This window comes from Pristis pectinata, chromosome 8 (assembly GCF_009764475.1).
Source record: "Pristis pectinata isolate sPriPec2 chromosome 8, sPriPec2.1.pri, whole genome shotgun sequence".
NCBI lineage: Eukaryota > Metazoa > Chordata > Chondrichthyes > Rhinopristiformes > Pristidae > Pristis > Pristis pectinata.
The window spans coordinates 85,642,442-85,662,987 of record NC_067412.1 but is presented as its reverse complement, the minus strand read 5'-3'; the positions used below and the strand labels follow the sequence as shown (position 1 = coordinate 85,662,987).

The 20,546-nt window shown below is 39.3% G+C and overlaps 1 protein-coding gene across 3 annotated transcripts in view; it reads right to left on the bottom strand.

Annotated features, from left to right (window-relative positions):
- The window catches only part of LOC127573621 (nuclear protein AMMECR1-like), a 156,056-nt gene that overhangs the window by 17,856 nt on the left and 117,654 nt on the right, over positions 1-20,546 (bottom strand). For all 3 annotated transcript variants that reach the window (XM_052022006.1, XM_052022008.1, XM_052022007.1), the window contains 3 exons: positions 9,168-9,282; positions 1,228-1,318; positions 882-978 (listed from right to left, as the gene is read on the bottom strand). In XM_052022006.1, coding sequence (XP_051877966.1) covers positions 882-978; positions 1,228-1,318; positions 9,168-9,282 — 303 coding nt within the window. The remainder of the gene's footprint in view (positions 1-881; positions 979-1,227; positions 1,319-9,167; positions 9,283-20,546) is intronic.

The following is a 20,546-nucleotide window of genomic DNA, read 5'->3' as shown; positions in this document are numbered from 1 at the left end:
ATTACTTTCTATCATTCCTTAAATAAGACCAATACTACAGACAGTACGGTCTCACCAGTGTCCTACATAAATGCAGCATAACATTTCTATTTTTGAATTCAATTCCCCTTGCCATAAACGATAACTTAATTACTTGCTGTATTTGTAATATTAACCTTTTGCGAACCACGTACCAGGGCATCCAGGACTCTCTGCGTCTCATTTTGCCATCTCTCAACATTTGGACATTGGTTCTCTATTTTTCCCTTCCACAATGAACAATTTCACATTTTCCGCATTATGTCCCACATGCCAAATCTTCAGCCATTCACAAGAGATGACCCAATTTAACAAGAATTTAATGGAAGAAAATGCAAAAGCAACTTGAGTGTTTTTATTTAACACAATCATGCTGTCTAGAGCATAAAGATGCCTTAGAAGTATTATTGTCATAACAAAATTGGACATCTAGACATTGAAATTTGAGGAATATCCCAAGTTTTACATAGGATGCTCGTGTCTCCATCTTATGTAAATAATAATAATAAATCTCTAATCTAGAAGTACACTTTACCCACATATTACTAGAGTAGGGGATTTGTAAAGGCAGATTTGCATGTTGTTCAACAGACTACATAATGTTCATTTTGGAAGGAAAGTATTAAATAAATGGTGAGAGATGGGAGAACTCAGATATAGACCAAGTGAAGAGAGTCAAATGCTACCAGATTTGGAATTGTTTAATTTATAATCTAAATTGACTAATTCAGTACACAAGTAGTAAATGAATATTTAAAGTTGATGAATTTCTAGTATATTATAATTGTTATGCAGTTAGTAAACTTACAATGTTGAGTTGCATATTTAAAAACAGATGCATCTAAATGAAGGTATACATTTACCTGGTCAGTTTAATGGTCTTCCTGAAGTCATTAGAGATAGGAGCTTTGTAGCCACCCTTTCGTAACAAGGAATCTATAGTTTGAATATGGTCCCAACCTGCAATAAAGTACAAGAAAGAGCTATTAAGTAAACCATGGCAAGATGTTACCTTTGAATGCAATTTTTTTTTAAATAGGCATATAGGAGCATCAGGTCACAGGTTGCAACCCAATCGCATTCTTAAAATAAGTATATTGAGTACAATAGTTTGGTTAAATGCAGAAAAGCAGCTACTAAGGAATAATTATTTTAAACTTGGGAAAGAGGGAAATCTGTGTTAGAGTGTACATAAAGTGCAACATTGACCTTGCTCCTTCGCAACCTCCGGCAGGTATGTGGCGGTGCGTTTTGATCCTTTTTCATTGATGAATTCTATTCTAATGCCATGTACACCCACCTGGAAGAAATCGGCAGCTTTATTAGAATATGAGGTATGTAAAAATTAAACTGAGGCTTTAGTACTTAATCTTCCCCATGGTACTGTTTACTTTCTCTCAGGTTTACTTTCTCACTCGAAAAAATTATAGCCCAATCTCAACCCAAGAGCAATCAGTATACCAGGGAAGGAGATTCAAAAATTAAATAAAGGCAAGACAAAATTCTGATAGAGAAAATACAATAATAATTTGAAGGATATCCCAAAGAGTGAGAAAAAGCAGGGAATTGGAAATGGTGCAGAAAGCACAGCAAAAGAGCCATGGTTGGCAAAATAGTGATAAACTGAATTAAGCAGCACTAATACTTTACTACAACCATGAGCTGATTGAATGGAGATGAAAAAAAAAGAGCACAGTCTTCACTTAGCAGTTAAAAAAGTAACATCCAGTAATGTCTGCTCACCATTAAGGGGAATGTAATACTAGCTAATATGCAGCCTATAGCAGTTAAAGGTTACAGAAACTCCAATGTAGTTTACTGGTCTTGTCAAATTCTCTAATGAACACTACTGGAAAAAAAACATTCCATTGACAGAAATTGGCTTCTTTATACAAGAAAGAGCTATTAAGTAAACCATGGCAAGATGTTACCTTTGAATGCAATTTTTTTTTAAATAGGCATAGGAGCATCAGGTCACTTAAAAATGGAAACATCTTGTCATCAGAATTTATAACTGATAAAATGTGTTACAGAAATTAGGCTAGAGAAGACCACCATGCACGTTTAAGATTTCTTTATTAGTCACATGTACATCGATACGCAAAAGATGCATTTCACTGCATGTTGAGTGTTCTGGGGGCAGCCTGCAAGTGTTGCCACACTTCCGGCACCAACATAGCATGCCCACAACTTCCTAACCCGTACGTCTTAGGAATGTGGGAGGAAACCGGAGGAAATCCATACAGTCATGGGGAGATCGTACAAACTCCTTACAGACAGCGGCTGGAATTGAACCTGGGTCGCTCGTGCTGTAATAGCATTACGCTAACCACTACACTACCATGCCTACCCTTGCTGGCTTAGATTCAGACATCAAACAAAGCTTAGTTATTTTTGCTTACAATTCACTTGAATCCTAAAAGGATATGATAAAATTTTATTCACTTTTTATAATAGCATTCACAGAGATCATTTCATTTGTATGTTGATGTTGCATGCAAGCAGAATGCGATTGTTATTTCATTTCAAATTGAAAGAAGCACAATTACATTAAACTGTTAAAGATCAGGTTATATTTACGTAGCAATTTGAATGCAATAAGGTCTTTCAATTCTTTAAATAGAGTAGCAATGGGTTCTGCAGAATACAAGAGGGCATGGCTTTAAAGTAATGGGTGGGAAGTTCAAGGGAGATATCAGAGGAAGGTTTTTTTTTACCCAGAGTGGTTGGGGCACGGAATGCGCTGCCTGGGGTGGTAGTGGAGGCAGGTACATTGGTCAAATTCAAGAGATTACTAGATAGGCATATGGAGGAATTTAAAATAGAGGGATATGTGGGAGGAAGGGGTTAGATAGTCTTAGGCAAGGTTTAAAGGTCGGCACAACATTGTGGGCTGAATGGCCTGTATTGTGCTGTACTGTTCTATGTTCTATGCACAAGAAGTTGAAAGGTGAAATTAAAACAGGAATTTTGGGGGATACTCAGCAGATCAGGAATTATCTATGGAGAGAGAAACAACAGATGAAAGTTTATGGCTTGTGACTATAAATGTGGTAAAAGAGCACGAGGGAATTAGACAAAAGCAGCAAAATAAAAGAATCAATTAGAATTCCAAGATGCAAAAAGCATAAAAGCCTAAAAATGGGGTTAGTGGAATCAGATACAATCGCTACATTTAAGAGACATTGAGACAGAGAGCAAAGTATAGAATAAACGAAGCACAGAAGGATATGGATCTAATGTGGGCAAATGCAATTAATGTAGATGGGCAAAGAGCATGGACATGGTAAGATGAAGGGCCCGTTTCTGTGCAATACAACTCTATGATTAACATACTGATATCACAGTAGGATTTGAGGGAGGAGTGAAAATGCAATAGACCACAGCTGATGGATAGACGTTGCTTTGAGACTCGGGGCTAAGAAGACAAAAGCAGTATGGAGTGAAGCAAAGGATAAGAGGCTTTTAAAGTTATAGGAAGGTTGGTAACAAAGGAAGATGGGTCAGATGTGGGACAGGGTGCAAAATTTTGCAACAAGCTGGAGTTGCTGCTTTTGTATTGTATATCCCATTTTAACGGAATATGACTTGCCTTTATGATTGCTACCTACAAAGGTATTTTCAAGAAATTATGAATTTATCATCAAGTATCTGTTCCTCTACTTTCTTCAACACTTTTCTTTAAATCGGCATTCTTTTTGTCTGAAAAGGAAACTTAATCCTCTATATTAAACTGTATCGACCAAAATGCCCCAACTCTCACCCCTAACTTAGTTTAATTTGATATGATTGCCCTTACATTTGGTACCAATCTAATAGTTGTCTACTAACCTTCAGCATTTGTTTTTCTTGCTTCTCAAGACTTTACCACCTTCCATATCCGATCAGCAGCATCATCTCCAGGCAAGGGACAATTTTTACAACGCGAAGTGGGAAGTGTTGAGCTATTAATTCTGGCTCTTGCTTGCTTAATTGCCAGTAACTTCCATCCTTAGTCCAACCTTGGACTTCTGTTCAACCTTGATCGGAATTTTAACACTAAGACCACCATAACATCTTCACAATGTAATATTCCTCTAATCTATTTTCACCTCTAGATTCTATCATCTCCTAATTCATTTCTATTTTCTCATGGTCCACCCTTTAAACCTGAAGTTGCCCTACTTTTCCAGCACAGATTCCATCTTGCACTGTCACACTAGTTAATCACCTACCTTGAGCTGACTTTCCCATTGTACATTAAATTCAAAGATCTTGTATATAAATCTATTCCTGCTTCATCATATCAGAACCACTTACATGGGGTTCTGGACAGGTTTGTCAGCTGAGACAAGGAAAAAATGGTAGGGTGAAGGAACCATGGTTAACAAGAGAGGTGGAAGGTTTAGTCAAGAGGAAGGAGGAAGCATATTTAAGGTTTAGGAAGCAAAAAGCAGACAGGGCTCTTGAGAGTGAAGAGAAGGAGCTTAAGAAGGGACATAGGAGAGCTAGAAGGGGACATGAGAAGGCCTTGGCAAATAGGGTTAAGGAAAACCCTAAAGGCGCTCTACACGTATGTGAGGAACACGAGGATGACTAGGGTGAGGGCAGGACTGCACAGGGATAAGGGTGAAAAATGTGTCTGTAGGCAAAGGAGGTAGGGGAGGTTCTAAATGAATATTTTGCTTCAGTGTTCACTAGGGAGAGGGACTTAGATGAACGAGAGGTTAGCATAGTACAGGCACAGGCAAATGTGTTGCAGTACGTCAAGGTTAACAAAGAAGCAGTGTTGGAGCTACTAAAAAGCATTAGGATAGATAGGTCCCCGGGGTCGGACAGGATATACCCCAGGTAACTATGAGAAGTGAGGGAAGAGACTGCTGGAGCTTAACGGTGATCTGAGTCCTCCCTGGCCACGAATGGTACCGGAGGATTGGAAGATGGCAAACGTTGTTCCATTGTTCAAGAAAGGTGAAAAGAGGTAATTATGAGGATTGTAGACTAGTGAGTCTTACATCAGTGGTAGGCAAACCATTGGAGAGGATTCTTAAGGACAGAATTTATGAGCATTTGGAGAAGCATAGTCTTGAGAGTTAACAAGGCATTGTGAAGGGTAGGTCATGCCTCACAAGCCTAATGGAGTTTTTTTGAGGCAGTGACAAGATAAATCGATGAAGGTAGTGTGGTGGATGTAGTATTAAAGGATTTTAGCAAGGTGTTTGACAAGGTTCCCCATGGTATGCTCATTCAGAAAGTCAGGAGGTATGGGATCCATGGAAAATTGGCTGTGTGGATTTGAAATTGGCTTGCTCACAGAAGGCAGAGGGTGGTTGTAGAGGGGAGTATTTGACATGGAGGTTGGTGAGTAGTGGTGTTCCACAGGGATCTGTTCTGGGACCCCTGCTCTTTGTGATTTTTATAAATGACTTGGATGAGGAAGTGGAAGGATGGGCTGGTAAGTTTGTAGATGACACGAAGGTTGGTGGTGTAGTAGACAGTGAAGGTGGTTGTCGTAGATTGCAACAGGATTTAGACAGGATGCAGAGTTGGGTGGAGAAGTGGCAGATGGAGTTCAATCTGGAGAAGTTTGAAGTGATACACTTTGGAAGAACGAACTTGAAGGCAGAGTACATGGTTAATGGCAGGGTTCTTAGCAGTGTAGAGGAACAGAGAGATCTTTGGGCCCAAGTACATAGATCCCTCAAAGTTGCCGCATAAATGGATAGGGCGGTTAAGAAGGCGTGTGGTGTGCTGGCCTTCATTAGCCGGGGGATTGAGTTAAGAGCCGAGAGGTAATGTTGCAGCTCTATAAAACTCTGATTAGACCACATTTGGAATATTGTGTTCAGTTTTGGTCACGTTATAGGAAGGATGTGGAAGCTTTGGAGAAGATGCAGAGGAGATTTACAAGGATGCTACCTGGGTTGGAGAGTATGTCTTATGAGGAGAGGTTGAGGGAGTTAGGGTTTTTTCTTTGGAGTAATGGAGAATGAGAGGAGGCTTGATAGAGGTATATAAGGTTATGAGAGGCATAGATACAGTGGACAGCCAGCACTTTTTCCCCCAGGGTGACAATGGCCAATACCAAAGGTCACCCATTTAAGGTGTGTGGAGGAAAGTTTGGGGAGATGTCAGAGATAGGTTTTCTTTCTCTTCCGCCTCCCCCCCCCACCCCCACCCCCCACAAGAGTGGTGGGTGCCTGGAATGCACTGCCAGGGTTGGTGTTAGGGCTAGTACGATAGGGTCATTTAAGAGACTATTAGATAGGCACTTAGACGAAAGAAAAATAGAGGGTTATGGGAGGTGAAGTAGAGAGGGAGATAGATTGAATGGGGATAAGGATAGGTTGGCACAACATCGTTGGCCGAAGGACCCGTACTGTGCTGTACTGTTCTATGTTCTATAATCACTAATTTCTTCCAGCCCCATTTCTCTTCTGAAGAATTTAACAGTAAACTTTCAGACACCTTTTCTAACATTTTGTTTTTATAATTTTTTTGTCCATTTAACAATCCTCAAGCAACAACTTTTATTCATAATAAAGGAAAACATTTCATGGTGTTGCATGGGGGCTGTAGTTAATAAACAATTATTAATATTGAGCCATGATGTATTAGGTCAGATAAAAAATGGTTAAACCAGACTGGAAGGAATTGTTTAGAAGAAAGAACAGAGAGGTAGGAGGAATTCCCAAGTTTAGAACTTTGACAGATGAAGGCATGATTGCCAAAGCAGAATGATTAAATTAAAGAATAATTATTCAGAGAAAATTAGAGCAGCAGAGATATCTTGAAGGGTTTCAAGAGTGGAGAACATTACTAAGATAGAGCTCAACAAACACAGAGGTACTAGATAAATGGGTTTTGTTTCAAGTTAGGATATGGCCAGAGTATTAGATGATTGTAAGTTGAGGTACAGTAGAACAAGAGAACAGAGTATATCAAAACAGTCATCCAGAGATAATAGGCCAAATCACACTGGCTGCAGTCAGTAGACTGAAAGGAAATGCCAAAGTTCAACTGCTCTAAACTAAATGCTGGACTTTTGCAGACCCACTAAATCTAAGACGTGGGGAGTGACTGATGCTAGTGTTTTGGTCACTCCATTCCATTTCTGGACTCCACGTGGTACAGGATTAGAATTTCTATTCACTTTTACAATAATTCTCAGACTTCAGACAAGGAAAAATGCTATTTCAAAAAATAATTTTGGTGTTTTAATTTTTTTTTACATGTTTTAATAGTGTTTTTTCTTAAATTTGAAAACTTAGTGCTGCAAAATCAAAGATGTCTGTTATCTGTTACAAGGTCTTAATTGATTTGGCAGGAGGCAAAGCTCTGATACCAGCATTGCCTCCTATCAGACATTCGAAGGACAGGGTCCTATCAGTATACTAACCAGGGCCTAGTTGCTGCTCAGACCAAGCCATACATTGTTAGACACCTCCCATCAGTGGTGGTTCAGCTCCATTTCTGCTCTGCGTCCAACCCAGCTAAGTGCAGGCTGGCATGGACTATGAGCAAAATCCAACTCAGTTTCGCTCATGTCACAGTTGAGGGCTTCAGCAAGAGATAAACCGAGGCAAGGACAGAACTGAGATGATTTTACTGATGACAGTCCAAAGCTAACCACCAGTTCAGTTATCTTCTTGGAGTCAAATATTACTCCAAGGTTGCTAATGATTTAGTTTAGTTTTGGGACACTTACAATGAAGAGGGATGCAGATAGTGGTTAGGGAACAATTTGCAATTGGGACCCAAGACAATTTTGTACTTTATAATATTCAGCTGTGAGCAAATACACCAAACAAACAATCTGACATTTTAGAGACAGTAGTGGGGTCAAGAGAAGAAATTGAGGGGCAGCTGGGTGGCATCAATGTTTGTGTGAAAAATGACACAATGTTTTGATATTACCAAGGGATAGTAAATAGATGAGAAACAAGGATGGCTTCTTGAGGATCTATACTTGGCCAAGGTAATACAACTGGCACAGTAGTCCTTGCTGACAATTCGCTGGCTATAACTGGACAGTTAAGAATCAAACCAGGTATCATTTCGAACAAGGTCTGTGGGTCAATCATGTTAAAATATGCAGACACATTTAGAAGATTGAGGAGAAATAGATTACCTGCATTACAATCACATATGATGTCATTAGCGACTTTGATCAGAGCCATCACAGTACTGTGACAGGGTTGGATATCTGAATGGAGAGATTCAAAGGAATCCTAGCTAAGGTGGGCACAAATTTAATAGGTTACTACACATTTAAGGACTTTTGAGAAGGAATGTTGCATATGGATGTGGTAACTTGCAAGGAAGGTGTCAAACCCTAGTCTTTCGAGAAGGATGACAGCAGTTTGGACATTTTCCTACATTAAAACTACTAACAAAACCAAATTTATTTTGAACATGAGGTTTGCTAATTATTACTACTTAAATAATACTACAACTTGATCAAGTTTCGTTAATTTTAAAATTAGAGCTAGGCAAGTCCAGACTGAAACCAGGTAGGAGGTTCTCCACTACATCCCCCTCCCCAACCTGGGTCAAAAATTACAAGAGCAAGATTTGATAAATTATTAGGTAAGGAATAAAGAGACACGGAGGAAAAAGTAGCTTAAAAAGGTGGAGGCATATTTCAGCTATGATCCAATAAAAAGATGGAAAAGTCACATGGTGCAGGCTGGCTCCTCTAATATTCAGAGCATACTTTTCAAACTTGTGATATTTAGAGATCAAAATGCAAAGCTGAGATAGCAAAAGGGGCTATTTGAGAGCAAGGCACTTAAACGAGGCTATAAAAAAATCTACTGCACTCTGGAGTATGCCATTACTGCTCACCAAACAAAAAACACTAGAGATCTTAGGTGAAATACTGTGTAATGCACACAAGGAGGACACATGACATGTTAAACACTCAGAATGAAACTCTCCCACCATGTAACATGACCAGACCCCTATCTCCCACCATCGCCCACCCTGCCCAGGTGGGCTACAGTGGCTTCAATTTACCAAAACCCCCAAATTTTCATTGTACCGGTTAAGGGAACCAATTATTGAAATTGCTGCCACAACCTCAGGAGAATGCAATTCTAAATTAACAAGACTACAAATTGTTCAAAAGAGTCAGATTTTACAGGAAATATTTAATAAAAATTACTTGCCTCCCAATCTAAGTAATCCCCAACATCTTCAAAATTGGTAAGAAGAGACACCGAGCAAAAAAGTCGCGGTAACTCTTCCCTTGTCATTGGGGGAAAGCGACTGTCTTTAAGGGCACTGCAAGAGAGAGAAAGTACCTTTTGAAACCATTACAAAGTCACGTATACATTTTGGTAGAGTCCATAGCATAACAGACAAGTAGATTAGTGTAATTAACTAGAACCTTCAAGTCTGTAATAACCTCAGCTTTAGCAGCACACACAAGTGGACTAAACTAGAAGGCAGTCATTTGGCCCATTAAGCCATGTAGACAATGCAAAATTTCTTTGGCCTCTCCCATCAAATAGAACTACCTCCAGTTCTCAAATTGGTCTTCATAACTGAAATCCCTCAGTCAAGGAACCATTTTAGTGAGTATGTTCTGCACCTTCTCTTGGACCTTTGCATCCTTCCTAAAGTGTAGTAATCAGAATTAGATGCAAGTACCTAGTCATGGTATAATTGATGTTCTATAAAGGTTCAAGAATCACCCTACCTTTGCACTATACACCTCTGATTACGTTCTTCCTGCCAAAATGTATCATTGCTGCATTACATTTTACGTGCCAAATGACTACTAATCTAGTACCCTGTGTCTGCTGAAAGTCTATTGCTATCATTCTCATTGCTTAAACTTCCAAGCTTTGCCAAAATGGAATACATCACCCAATAAAAAAAATCAATGAAGTGTATAATATGCACTTATGACTGCTTTCATGATGTATACCGCAACATACAAAATAACTGAAATGCAATCTGTAGTGGATATAGAACGCATAGAGGATCACTAAGTTAGTTGCTATGATCACAGTTAAGTGGCAATATGGGTGTGCAATTCCTGGTAAGGTTTCATTGACTAGAAATGTTCATCAGAAATAATTTATCATAATGGACAGAATATTGCTGTGGCAGCTAAATTGAGCTGGGACGGGTTACACCTGAACTCGAGAGGGACCAACGTCCTTGCAGGCAGGTTTGCTAGAGCTGTTGGGGAGGGTTTAAACGAGGTTGGCAGGGGGATGGGAACCAGAGTCTTAGGTCAAATGATGGAGCAGTTGGTGTAAAGGCAAATGCAATTTGCAGAGAGACAGTGAAGAAGGATAGGCAATGGGTAGAGTATAAATGCAGTCAGTTGGATGGGTTGAAATGTGTTTAATGCAAGAAGTATCAAGAATAAAGGTGATGAACTTAGAGCATGGATCAGCACGTGGAATTACGACGTTGTGGCAATTACAGAGTCTTGGCTGTCACAGGGGCAGAAGTGGCTGCTTGATGTCCTGGGGTTTAGATGTTTCAAAAGGGATAGGGAGGGAGGTAAAGGGGACAGTGGGGTAAGAGTGGCATTGCTAATCAGGGAAAGTATCACAGCTGCAGAAAGGGAGAGCATCATGGAGGAATCATCTACTGAATCAGTGTGGGTGGAAGTCAGAAACACAAAGGGAGCAATCACTCTATTGGGAGTATTCTATAGGCCCCTGAATAGCAACCGAGACTCTGAGGAGAAAGGTGCAAAATTAACAGGGTTGTTGTCATGGGTGACTTCAACTTCTCTAATATCGACTGGCAGCTCCTTAGTGCAAAAGGTTTAGATGGGGCAGAATGTGTTAGGTGTGTACAGGAAGGATTCCTGACACAGTACGTGGACAGGCCATACTGGATCTAGTAGGTAATGAACCTAGTCAGGTGACAGACCTCTCAGTGGGTGAGCATTTCAGAGATAGTGACGACAACTCCCTGACCTTTAGCATAGCCATGGACAAGGACAGGAACAGACAATATGGGAAAGTTTTTAATTGGGGGAGGGCTAATTACATGGTCTTCGGCAGGAACTGGGAGCGTAAATTGGGAACAGATGCTCTCAGGGAAATGCACAGCAGAAATGCTGTGCAGGCTGTCTAGGGAATTCTTGCATGGGGTTCTGGATAGGTTTGTCCCACTGAGTCAGGGAAAGGATGGCAGGGTAAAGGAACCATGGTTGACAAGAGAGGTGAAATATTTAGTCAAGAGGAAAAATTAAGCATATTTAAGGTTTAGGAAGCAAAAATCAGGCAGGGCTCTTGAGAATTACAAGGTAGCCAGGAAGGAACTTAAGAAGGGACTTAGGAGAGCTAGAAGGGGACATAAGAAGGCCTTGGCAAGTAGGATTAAGGAAAACCCCAAGGTGTTCTACATGTACACGAAGAACAGGAGAATGACTTGGGTTAGGTAGAACTGCTCAGGGATAAAGAACATAGAACAGTACAGCACAATACAGGCCCTTCGGCACACAATGTTGTGCCGACCTTTAAACCTCGCCTAAGATTATCTAACCCGTTCCTCCCACATATCCCTCTATTTTAAATTCCTCCATGTGCTTATTTAGTAATCTCTTGAATTTGACCAATGTACCTGCCTCCACCATTGCCCCAGGCAGCACATTCCATGCCCCAACCACTCTCTGGGTAAAAAAAAAGGTCCCATAAAGGGGGAAAACATGTGCCTGGCAGCAGAGGAGGTAAGGGAAGTCCTTAATGAAAATTTTGCTTCAGTGTTCACCAGGGTAAGAGACTTTGACAAATGTGAGGTCAGCGTAGAACAGGGTAATGTGCTGGAGCATGTTGAGGTTAAGAAAGAGGCAGTGTTGGAGCTTCTGACAAACATTAAGATAGATAAATCCCCAGGCCAGACAGGATATACCCCAGATTACTAGAGGAACAGGTCTTCCCTGGCCACAGGAGTGGTACCAGAAGATTGGAGGATGGCAAATGTTGTTCCATTGTTCAAGAATGGTAATAGGGATAATCCTGGGAATTATAGACCAGTGAGTCTTACGTCAGTGGTGGGTAAGCTTTTGGAGAGGATTCTTAGGGACAGGATTTACGAGCATTTGGAGAAGCATAATCTTATTTGGGATAGTCAGCATGGCTTTGTGAGGGGCAGGTCATGCCTCATGAACCTAACTGGATTTTGAGGAGGTGACAAAACAAATAGATGAAGGTAGAGCAGTGGATGTGGTGTGTGTGTACTTTAGTAAAGCGTTTGAAAAGGTTCCCCATGGTAGGCTCATCCAGAAAGTCATGAGATCCCTGAAGACTTGGCTGTGTGGATTCGGAATTGACTTGCCCACAGAAGGAAAAGGGTGGTAGTAGATGCAGAGTATTCTGCCTGGTGGTCAGTGACTAGTGGTGTTCTGCAAGGATCTGTTCTGTGACCCCTACAACTTTTGTGACTTTTATAAATGACTTGGATGAGGAAGTGGAGGGATGGGTTGGCAAGTTTGCGGATAACACGAAGGTTGGAGGCATTGTGGATAGTGTAGAAGGTTGCCGTAGGTTACAATGGGATATAGACAGGAGACAGAGTTGGGCAGAGAAGCGGCAGATGGAGTGCAATCTGGACAAGTGTGAAGTGATACACTTTGGAAGATCAAACTTGAAGGCAGGGTACAAGGTTAATAGCAGGATTCTTAGCAATATGGAGGAACAGAGGGATCTTGGGGTCCAAGACCACAGATATCTCAAATCCGTCATGCAAGTTGATCAAGTGGTTAAGACGGCGTATGGTGTGCTGGCCTTCATTAGTCAGGGGATTGAGTTCAAGAGCTGCGAGGTAATGTTGCAGCTCTATAAAACTCTGGTTAGACCACATTTAGGGTACTGTGTTCAGTTCTGGTCACCTCATTATAGGAAGGATGTGGAAGCTTTAGAGAAGGTGCAGAGGAGATTCACTAGAATGCTGCCTGGATTAGAGAACGTGTCTTATGAGGGAAGGTTGAGCAAGCTAGGGCTTTTCTCTTTGGACTGTCGCAGGGTGAGAGATGACTTGATAGAGGTGTACAAGAGTACAAGGGGCATTGATAGAATGGACAGCCAGCAACTTTTCCCCAGTGTGGCAATGGCCAATACCAGAGAACATCAGTTTAAGGTCAGAGGAGGAAAGTTTAGGGGAGATGTCAGAGGTATTTTTTTGTTATTTGTGTGTGTGTGTGTGTGTGTGTGTGTGTGTGTGTGTGTGTGTGTGTGTGTGTGTGTGTGTGTACACACACAAACAAAGAGTGGTGGGTACCTGGAATGCACTGCTAGGGGTGGTGGTAGAGGCTGATACAATAGGGAAATTAAAAAGGCTCTTAGATAGGGAAGGGTTAGATTGATCATAGAGTAGGTTTATATAGGTCAGCACCAAAGGGCCTGTACTGTGCTATGTTCTAAATTCTTGCCAAGCAAAATGTCATGTCAGATAGATAATTTTATAAAATTTTCATTGTAGAGTTCCAAGGGGAATGCATAGCCATTTGACTTTTGGTTCCTGATCTGGTGATGGTTAGTTGGATAGTCATTCAAATAGCTTTGGCCAAGCCAGTTTCAAGAATGCAAGACACTAACAATTGTATTACCTGAGTTGCATGTAAACTAAATCAATAATTTGACTGAAGTGGGAAGATAACCACATTTTAATAAAATTCAGAGGAAAGTCATGTATTGATTATTCTTAAACCACAGTATTATATAGGACAAGAAATACTGATGGCATAGCACTGAATGACAGAAGAATAATTTAATGCATTTCAGGACACTGGTCTCAGGGCGATTCTGGCAATTGCACCTTTTCCATGGGTGCTTAGATGAGCTGCAGGTCAGTAGATTTCATGTAACAGGCCATCAACTTGTCCCTCTGTTTGAAGGTTTTGTTGCAGGACATAAAACAAAGGCCTTGCTTCACAGTTCTCCAAAAAAGGCTTTCAGGCTGCATGTAATTTTACTGTTCAGTTGAAAATTCTACTTCATTAAATCTCTAATGTCATTACTGGTGATATTTTTGCAGTGGACTGGCTGAAGCACCTTCAAGAGTTAAGTATTTTAAGTGAATTTTGCATTACGAGAAGTGCTATTTTTTTTGCCTGGAATATACACAAGTTCAGTACCATTCCTAATCTGTGAGGATTTAACGGAGAGTCAGAACTCAAGATCATAAACAGTTTAAAGATTAGGATTGACACTGATTTTCTAAATCAGTAGCATTGTTGATTTAACTTCAGAATAATGATTCATCTGGAACATACTTGTGATCCACAATCAAAATGACCCTCTGATGTTCAAAGTCTAAACATTAGTCCTTAAAGCACACAGACAACAGAATCTTGTGGATTTGTTGCTGGGTTTGATGGCCTTGCTTTTCTGGCCATCCACACAAAAATTCCTCCCTAAATAGCTAACATTCTTTAAGGTAACTTAATACTTTTGTTCCAGGTTTTGCTAATTAGAAAAGTTATTCACCCACCTCCCCCTCATCCAACACACCCCACCCCCCTTTAACCAAATGCAGAGATCCTATTTGTAACAGTTATACAATAAACATCGGGGCCCAGATGTCCATTTTTCAGCTTTATCATTTCGAAATACAAGCCATGGATTACATGAAAAGCTCAGCAATTCCAATTTACTGCTCGAAAACTTTTCCCAAATAGCTAACATTCTTTAAGGTCACTAAAATCTTGAAATATTCTGCCTCACCTTCCACTCTCCATAAAAGTATTGCTCAATGTTCCTTTATAAATTTGCACAATGTAGAGCTCATTTCTAAGTTGTGAATGTTGATACCCTGAATCCTTCAAAACCTGCTCTGCTGTAGTACCTCCCACTTGCCAAGAAGTCATGGCATCCATTTAGGACACAGCATTATGCATGTCAGAATTAACAATGTTCTTTGCTCCCAAGAGAGTCCACTTATTTGGAGCATACAACATAAATGGGCCACGGTTTTAGTACAAACATGAACAGTGAATCCCAACAGTGAAGATGAACTATGAGGCTTTATATACAAAGCCTGTGTCCAATTGATAAAACTGTTTAAGTCCAGTAAATTCTAAAGATGCTCATTTTCTTGAGCTCAGCAGGAAAAAGTGTAAGAAAAGCCCTTAGAACATAATAAAATAGTTGCAGGAATAAGGCAGCTGACCAAACCTGCCGCAACATTCAATAGGATCATGTCTTGGGTCTCATCTCCAAGACCCAATTGAGGGCCAGTTCCCCGTGGCCCTCAATTCCCCGATCTTTCAAAAATTTATCCCCCTCCTCTTTAAATATTTCCAATGATCTAGTCTCCATAATCGTCTGGGGTAGAAAATTCCAAAGATTCACCACTCCCGTGATCATCCCTTTAGCTGGTAACAATGCCTCCTCGATAGAGTTTCTTCCACTAGTGGAAACACCTTGACATCTACCCTGTCATGCCCCACTACAACCCTGCATGGTTCAATAAGCTCTGAAGAACATAGACCTCATTTATTTATCCACTCATTCCAGGTAGTGGATGTCTTAATATAACTATATCAGGATGTCCATTACAATCAAACCTTGATACCAAAGATAAGAACACAAGAAATATGAGGGATGGGACATTCTACCCCTTGTACCCACTCCACCATTACGATCAGGGCTGATCATCTCTCAAAAACCATTCTTCTGTATTTTCTCCATTCCCCATTGCTTCCTCTAATATCCAGAAATCTATCAATCCCAGTTTGAATGCAGTCAATGAATGAACCTCCACAACCTGCCAGGATAGAGAATTTGAATAATTCTCCATCTTCTCAGTGAAGAAATTTCTCTTCCTTTCAGTCTTAAATGGCCTATTCCTTATTTTGAGATTGTGCCCACTAATTCTAGACTCTTTAGCCAAGGGATACACCCTTCCCACAAAGCCTGTCAAGCCTACTAAGAATTTTTGTTTTAATGTTTAAATGAGGTCAATCCTCATTCTTCTAAACTCTAGAGGCCTACTTACCCAATATCCCTCATATAACACACCTCTTTTCCCAGGAACTTGTTTGATGAACCTTTGGGGCACTCCAAGTCAGTATTTTCAATGCCTAGAACATCAGTGGTTGCTTTTGTAGATTGTGCTTTGCTAACAGATATTAAGCTTAAGCCTTGAAAAATCCATTTAATATATTAACATGAAAGTTCACATTGCTGAAGGAAGCCAGATTGACAGATGTCTATGCCAAGTTAGAATAATTCAAACTAATTTTATTGCCTTTCCTTATTACATGTGGAAGTGACTTGGAACCACTCACAATTTTGTTTTGTTTAATTTCATCTTCACAACATAATGAGAAAATTAAGCATATAGCAGCTGGTCCAATGCTGTACTGATAAAATTCAATTGCCTGGATAATACAAAATTTGTACAAAATGAAAAAAACAAAGACAGACAAAATGTAAAAATAAAACAAATGTTTACAATTGAGCACTTGTAGAACTTTACAAAACAGCTAGGAGGAAGCTTTTAACACAGCTTCAACATGATTACTTTTTTGCTCACACAGGTGACTGAAATATTCAAGAGGAAAGTAAAAAGCAAACTGATGTTTGATTCACATTGATTGCCCATCTTTTCTTGAATTTGGTTTTCAAAGTATGGCACACTAAAGTTGAGAAATATAGTTAAGACATAGTTAAAACTCCAGTGAGCTTTAATAATACTCAGAATGTGCTGCTAATGCATTGGAGACAAGTATTTCTAATGCCAGTCAGTCATCATACGAAGGTACTGATAAGTGCTAAATTTTAGGACCATCTTGTACCATGCTTCACCACAGGTATGGAGTGATATTGGACAGTAATTTGCCATAGACCCACAATAAAGTCAGAAAAAAAACCTACTGGCATCAAGCCATGAGGAATTTTATTCACAAGGCTTGAATAGATTCTTATGCACTGTCCATCAAGTTCCTCTGTCTTCTCCATACAAGAGCCTACAAAAGGCATGTCAAGACTTAAATCAAGTTAGTTTGACAAATACATTTCAAAATCCCAACCCCAATACCAGAGATATCTTTAGTGTGAAAAGGGGGAAGGGACATGTTCATTTGCTTCACTCAAATTTCTAACAAGCAGTTGGAGCTGGTCTAGAAGTGGCTATGAACCAAATTCACCCAGTCTCTTGGTAAAAGGAATGATTTACTGATAAGAAATTGGAAAATGAGAACACATTTATTAACATTTGTGGGTTTAAATTAGTTTAATTTCCTGCAACAATTGATAGATATCCAAATCTTTACAAGGTGACATGCAATACAATTGTGAAATGGCTGGCATAATTTTTCATTACAAATATAGACAACAGTAAACTATGGTACTTGCATTAAAGACCATGGTTTTAATCTGACATTATATGAATACTTATTACACCAGGTAAGATGGAATTTTTTTCAAGTCTCAACGTTAGACCTTGCAACTAATGTTTTGCAAATCAACAGATGCATAAAGTGTACTTAAATGGACTTTCACATGAAGCACTTTTGAACAAGGAATTGCCTAGGAAAAAAAGGGAAGTCTAAGAGCTGCTGACATCTCACAAAATCATTCTGCTTGTATATTCATACACTTTTTATTCTCCTTTGATTTTGTTTTTAAAAATACTTCACCATTCAAACACCCAGGCACTCTCTCAATGCATGGGTGCAGAGTGACAGCTATGACATTGATTTCTGTCATTCCCTTCAATTAATATGGATTTAACAATTTACCTACCTTATTTTTCCCCCGTTACAACAGCCTAAGCAATCCTTTACTTCATGGCGTGTCACACAGCCAGAAATTTTAAATACTATTAGTCAGCTTTCGCTGCATTTCACCTACAACCAAGGGTGATATTTAAAAGCAGGTCCACACAGTCCTCTTCCTGCCCTCCCCACATCGCTCCACCATTTCATTAGAAACAAGAAATGACCATTACAATCACAAAATCTGAGTTATTTTCTACCACATCTGTAAATAGTTGCATTGTAAAAATGCACTGATTGCTGTATACAAGCTTGATGCATGACAAAACATAGACTTTTAGATGGCAGACATGGCCTCCAATACAACGGTTTTTCATTTGCACAAGACAAACAAAAAGTGTAAAACAGGGAATTGAGGCAGTCTACCCAGTACTTAAAATAAAGATAGCGCAAATTTTCTCCAGGCATTGCTTTTAAAACTTAAGCTTACTTATTGAACTCTGGAAGGAGCTTCACTTTAAAATCAAATCCAGCTTTGCTGTTGGCCAGCACAAAATATTAACAGAACTGCAGAGTGAAATTTGAACTATAAATGGAACAGAGTATAAATCAGTAATTGGAGACTTGTCATCATCAAGCTGTCTCTCAAAAGAGACAACAGCCAATGACTCTTTGTCCTAAAGCTTCAAGACAAAAATCAGGCACCACAGAGCCCAACTCCTCAATGAATGCCAAAATAAAGAGACACATTCTCTAGCTACTCACAGAACTAATGATGCAAATACATTAAATGCAAAAGAACAACCAAACCCCTCCCTCCAGATTTCTGAAAAAGGATCAAACTAGAAAAGCAGACAGGCTGCAAAAATGATCAAATTCAGCTCCAGAACACTTTTTGGCAAATGACTGCAGATTCTTCTGGAAGGGGAAAAAAACAATTCCTATTGTGTTGCAACTCAAAAGCCAGTTAAGTCTTATCATTCAATACACACATTTTCAGAGAGACCTGTCACAGATTCTTAAAAAAAAGGAACATTTGGGGAAATTAATCAAAAATCTTACAACACCAACTGATCTTTCATCTATTTCCTCCTTGTGCTTCTCTTCATTGTGGTTATAAAGATTAAACAGCTATACCAAGCAAAACTTGTAATGCTGGCTCCATGGTTAGGGATAACAGTGAAATACAAATTGGCAAATGAACTTCCAGGAAGAAACACAGATTCTGACATTTGTAAAAATCAGTCTTTTTTGTCTGCCATTTTTCACATTTAGAAACATTGCTTAGCAAGTTAGCTAATCCATCAGCCTGGGCATTGAATGCAATGTTTTCTCACTGAAGATTCACCCTATGGTTTGCAACATCCCACCTTTGGATGCAAAGTCACTCCTCGAACCTCAAAGGGTGGGAATACAGTTAAGGCACATGGGGTGGGAGGGAAGAAGGGCATTGTCATGAACAAAGTGTTTGGAGTGCTGAAGGAAAACCAATGACAACCAGCAGTTTCCAGCGTTTTCTCCAAGTTCAGATTCATCAGCATTGCTTCAGGCTCACTATAATCACAGAATGAATTAACTGCAAAAGGTCAAGACAAATAATTTTGCAAAATATTACATTTCATTCAATATTCTGACAGTATATTCTTACAGTCAAGCCATAGTTCACTTAGATATCATCCACTAGTCAAATCAGGTCAGCTAAATATCCAAGTTTAAATACATTATGTAGTTGGCTTCTGCAGAACAAGCCCTAAACATTGGAATATTTAAAATCAGTTGTTTTCCACGTGCAGCAATTAACTAGTGTCATCAGTTTAGTCAAACTAGTTATTTCTTCATAAAGTAAGTGTGGAGCAGCTCTTCTCCATCAGCAGATTTAAAGAAGTCTTCAATAGGACTAGTTTCATCGATAAGCTGCTACAGCACACGCACTGGGAGAAAAAAAAAATTGGAGCACTATAACCTATTTATTTTAAATGTAAAGCATTTTAGCCATTATGCTAAATAACCGTTTTTAAAAGGATCAAGTGAAATGATTGACAGCCCTCTAAACAGATGGATCTCTTCTAAAAATTAACTGGCAATTCAAGTTATTTGAACATTTGTATGTTAAATGGGAACAGTCATTGATAAAACATTTAATATTTAACTCAAATGTATAAACTGAAGACATTTTCTGCAATTAGTTTGAAAGATATTAAAAGATATCAAAGATATTAAGTTTAAATTTGACTGAAAACCTCCTTAATGAACAGACTAGAAATGAATCAATATTTCAGTTAAAAGTCCAAAATATGCTGCAGTGACAAGAATTTCTCATACTAGAATTAAGCCCAAGTTTAAACAAATGAGACAAAGCAAAATTTAAATGCACAGTTCATGCAGAATTCAGAAAGAACAAATGAAAAAATAGCTTTGGGTGTGGACACCCAATTTATATTGGTTGTAAATCCCATCAATACAAGTCATGACATCACAGCACAACTTCAATAAGGACCAACTTTTAAAAAATCTCCATTACTCCCAATTCATAGATTTCTATTGTTCCCTGCCTTTACCTCTTGATCTTCATGGCTCTTTTGAAACCTGAACTAGAGAAGCTCACTTTTAAAGTTGTCGGTTATATGTTGAGTCAGCATGACACTGCAAATACTCAAAACCAGTATTAGCAATGTATCAGTGAAAACCGCTTTGCTGCAATACTACGCCATGCAAGTACACTTCATTTTGCAACACTGCACATTGGTGGTTCAGTGTGCTACTAATAATTGCAATATTGATGTTTAAAAATGTACAATTTGCAATATTTTTCAATTTGTCAAAAGCCTATATTCTAACTGGTACAGCTGTGATGGCA